The sequence below is a fragment of the Limulus polyphemus genome, unplaced genomic scaffold (assembly GCF_000517525.1).
Source record: "Limulus polyphemus unplaced genomic scaffold, Limulus_polyphemus-2.1.2 Scaffold11, whole genome shotgun sequence".
NCBI classification, from domain to species: domain Eukaryota; kingdom Metazoa; phylum Arthropoda; class Merostomata; order Xiphosura; family Limulidae; genus Limulus; species Limulus polyphemus.
The window spans coordinates 871,929-876,447 of NW_013665621.1; the positions used below are offsets into that span (position 1 = coordinate 871,929).

The 4,519-nt window shown below is 37.3% G+C and overlaps 1 protein-coding gene across 1 annotated transcript; it reads left to right on the plus strand.

The window, feature by feature from the left end:
- Positions 1-1,618: 1,618 nt before the first annotated feature.
- Positions 1,619-2,800, plus strand: LOC106478531. Its single transcript, XM_013939083.1, has one exon. The coding sequence runs from the start codon at positions 1,619-1,621 to the stop codon at positions 2,798-2,800; it is 1,182 nt and encodes a 393-aa protein (XP_013794537.1).
- The last annotated feature ends 1,719 nt before the right edge of the window (positions 2,801-4,519 follow it).

Here is a 4,519-nt window from a genome sequence, read left to right on the forward strand (position 1 = left end):
TTACACTGCTAAATTAGGGACGGTTAGCGCAGATAGCCCTCGTGTAACTTTGCGCGAAATTCAAAACAAACAGACAAACAAGTAAATTTGTTGCAAGTTATGTCCATCACTTCTGGTGGTTTTAAATTCTGTCTTTTAACAAACAATTCCAGGTAGTGATTTTATCTAAAAGAAAACAAGTGGCTGGAATGATCGCAAGGAGTAGAATCAGTTATCTCAAAGATGTAATAATGGTGTACAAGTACCCCTTTTCAAATACGCTGATACCTCTCCGGTTACGTAGTAAACTCAGCTACATACGAGAAAACATTGTTGCTACTAAAAATATAATAAGTAAATAATTCAGTCTTCCTTCTAAAAACTTTGTTTCTAATTACATTCTGTTTGATCAGTGGAGTTCTGAAAGCTGACGTCATTAAGTGAACAAAGCACTTGGCGCGTGAGAGCGCGACATGTGCCTTTCGTCACGAGATGTTGGATCAGGTATATACTTTAATTCTAGCCAGTGGCACTAATACTGTCACTTGCAGGCAGCGCTCTTATAGCAAAGGAAGAAACAGTTTTAACAAGGCTGTAATTCACATTTGTTAAAGTTAATGGAGGTAGGATAAAACAGTAGCTTTTTATTTAAGGAGAATTAACTGATTTTGTCTTAATCTGGATAAAGAAAAAAAAAAAGTTGAACACCACTACATGGTGTTGACATTCATACGGAGTGTTTTAGTCTCAAGCGTTATTAACTTACGGTTACGAGACTAACGTTTACTACAGCAGTCAAGCGATGTTCTGTGAAAGTCTGCTATACAAGCAAAGATGTTTCCTGACCAGAAGTAGTTTAAAACATAAGAGTGACCAATTAATTTAACTAAGAAAATCACCCTGTAAAAAAACAAAACAAACTAAATACTAAACGCAGTACTTTTGGAGTACAATATTGAGTGAGGTATTTTAGTAAGGGGTACGTTAATCTCAACACATAATGGACAGTGAGAAGTTTAAGAGTCGAAATAGCACGTGGTGTTCGACCTCCTTACACGTGTCAAAAGAAGTGTTTGTTGCTAGCAGTGTATTTCTGTGGCTTGGTCTTCTATTAGGATTGCTGTGCAACTCTGCTGTAATAATGACTATACTCCACAGATGGTCACTGCGCTCCTCCACGGTAAACATTCTTGTTGTTAGTTTATGTGTGGCTGACCTCCTAGGCACTACTTGTGATATTCCTTTGATTATAACTATCCAAATATCAAATTATTTACGGTTTCAGCTGCCACGTGCAATCTGTTCTCTACAAGTGTTCTTCCACGCTTTTGCAAGTGGTGCACAGGCCACAGGGTTGGTGGCTGTAGGGTTCGAACGATACCATTCCATTGCTCGTCCATTAGAAGCTAATGTCAAACGCACGCTTTGGCGAATGAAAACTGGAATTATGAGCACCTGGTCAGTTGGACTTCTGTTGGGCATAATCAATTTGACTCTAGTTCCAGACACTATCACTTATGATTATTGCACACAACTTCGTGGGCACGACAGTCTGAGTCATGATGCACTACTTTATCTATTCTTACCTTTCGGCTTAATTTGTATTGTGCTAATTACATCCTGTTATATTTGCATCATCATGTCTGTTCGCCAGCACTCGCGGTCAGTGGGTTCATCTCTTCAAGTTCCCCCTACTATAAGAGTGACAAATATGCAGTCACCGGATGACACGAGTCAACCTCATGTATTTACAGTCTCTGATGCCTTCCTCTCTCCTGCAACCAGTTGTCTGGAATTAAAAACAGATCCAGAAACATTGTGCACCAGTCCATGTAACCATCTGGCTCCAGGTCGGTATCGAAATAAAATAACTTTGTCATCAAAACCAAACATGAAAAATACGCTTACTACCTTTGACCCGTCAAATATTAATGATTCAAACTCGGTGCTATCAGTTTGTAATTCTTTGTCATTACCAAATCGGGATGGTTTGTCATCGCACTGTATCAGCTCTCATAAAGACTTTCAATTTTCAGCAAATGAGACTACAGCTTCTGAGAGTTTAGGGTATCAACCTCACCAATCAGGAAATCCTATATTCCCAGGCTCTTTACAATCCTGTCAAACTTCTGACCAGTTTGTCTCCATGAAATCAGCGAGTACTGATTCGTGTAAATCTCTCAGAAATAGCGTTATCAAGGTCAAGAATGTTTCTTTGCTAAAAGCAGCTCGTGAACAAAATTCACCTCAACCTTTGTGCTTAAATAGTGATGCTATTTCGATCACAACATCGGTCTCGGACAATATTTCACCATCATCTACTCCTAAAGGTAATAAAACAAACTTAGCTAAAAAAAATCTGTTTACCGACCAAGCAACAATGTCTTGCAGAAATTCAAGCTTAACGAGGCACTGTGAATTAGAAAACGAGCAACATATTAAACTTATACCTCCGCTTCTTATAGAACGATCCCATTCAAATGAAAACAGCATTTACCAAGAAATTTGTCTTGGTGCAAAAAATAATTGTGAACGAGGAAAGAGAAAAATGGAAACTCAAACTGCTAAACGCGCTGGCTATATCATTGCCTCTTTTGTTCTACTGTGGCTGCCTCAACCACTGACAACGTTTCTGGAAAACAGCGTTTTCACCGATGTAGCTCATGCTCACAACATCCAGATGTTCACCGTATCAGTTGCTACGTTCTCGGCCGCAATGAACCCAATTGTCTACGGACTGGCTATCAAACAGTTCCGGGCTACATTTATTACAATGGTACTGAATCAGTGGCGAAGATGGAAACAAAGGTGGCTTTGGTGATCTGAAAATGTGCAGTAAATATTAAGTTGTAAATTTTTAATATGACAAAGACATACTTGGAAGGCGTTGGTTTAACAAAGAATATCCATCAAAGAAGTTTCTGGACGACGTTTCAAGTTGCTAGCACTAGCAGTTCGAAACGTCGTCCAAACACCTCTTAGTTAGATGCAATTCATTAACATGTTTCAAGTATAATCTTCCCTGTTTAAACATAAGTATCTGAGAAATGGGGAATTTTCCCCTTTTTTCTAGCATTTGTACGTTACCGTACAGTTTCATTATGGCTGGACTTGTCGCTATCACTGTGACATCACAGTCTTGATTTCCTAAAAAAAAAATCTATCTGTATCTCATAGTGTTTGAAATAATAAACAAATTAGCTGGCGTAAATTACATTAGTTTTTAAGGATTGCTATGTAAGTTTTGTTCATAAAATGTTAGAAAACTATTCTATTTTAACGAATAAAGATGTGATTAGAAGAAAAAAACAAGCGTAATTTTGTTTCCAGTCTTAAGCGTTTGTTTTCAAATCAGAAACGAATTAAAACAGTATTTGTTGAACGTACTTTTATTGCGGAGGAAATGTTAGTCTCCGTATCTGTTATCATTAAAAACGTAAACTGGGTATTAATGTGTCTTGGTTTTTGTTTATCGATATCTATAGCTTTGAAATTCCATTCTAATAATGGCTTGCGCGGAATTTATCAACCTATAGAATTTTCTTGCAGTAGTTCCGATACTATAAATACCAACCAAGTAGAGTTGTATTATTCGTAATTAAGCACAAAGCTACACAATGGGCTATCTGTGCTCTGCCCACCACGGGTATCGAAACCCGGATTCTAGCGTTGTAAGTCCGCAGACATACCGCTGTGCTACTGGGGAGCCCCAAGTAGAGTTAAACTCAAAAAACAAGACACAAAGCTCGTAGAACTGAATTAGTGTTTTTCAAATAACTCTTTCGGTATAAGGACTGAACGTATGTGATAAACATCCAATTAAGAACCGAATTAAATACACGTTATATTTTAATAGAGATGCTCTTTGGGGATAACTACCATTACCAAAATCGATGTTACATTAGCAATTATTTACCTTTCGTCACTTGAGCTTAAAGTATATATATATCGATGTAGGGAATGAATTTTAAATTCCAAGTCAGTATTTTTGAATTATTTATGTTATTGGTTAATAGTGTTTCTTATGTATCATTAGTTATTAATGGTGCCGTTCCTTTTTGAAGTTATATATTCAAATCTTATCGAATGACCTGTTAAGCCAAAGAGTTTGTTATTGTTTTTACATGTTCCACATCTGAAAAACAGACGACAGACACACACACTGATGAATATTGTTATATTTAAACGTAATGTCGCTAAACAAATAATTTCTCTTTTTAGACAATAGTATATAATTAATATAATATCACAGCATTCCAGTTTTGAATATTAGATACATTTTTATTTTACAATTTGGTAAGAATGTCGGTAAATTAATTTGGTTCGGTTTGTTTGTTTGGAATTAAGCACAAAGCTACACAATGGGCTATCTGTGCTCTGTCCACCACGGGTATCGAAACTCGGTTTCTAGTGTGGTAAGTCCGCAGACATACCGCTGTGCCAATGGGGGACAATTTGGTTCGGAGATTTGCGCAAAGCTACAATAGGTCTCTCTGCGCTAACCGCCCATAATTTTGAACTGACAAGAGTGGAAGGTTTG

Excerpts from the sequence above, each read along its gene's own strand:
- LOC106478531 (XM_013939083.1), top strand. The coding sequence starts at position 1,619 with ATGTCTGTTCGCCAGCACTCGCGGTCAGTGGGTTCATCTCTTCAAGTT.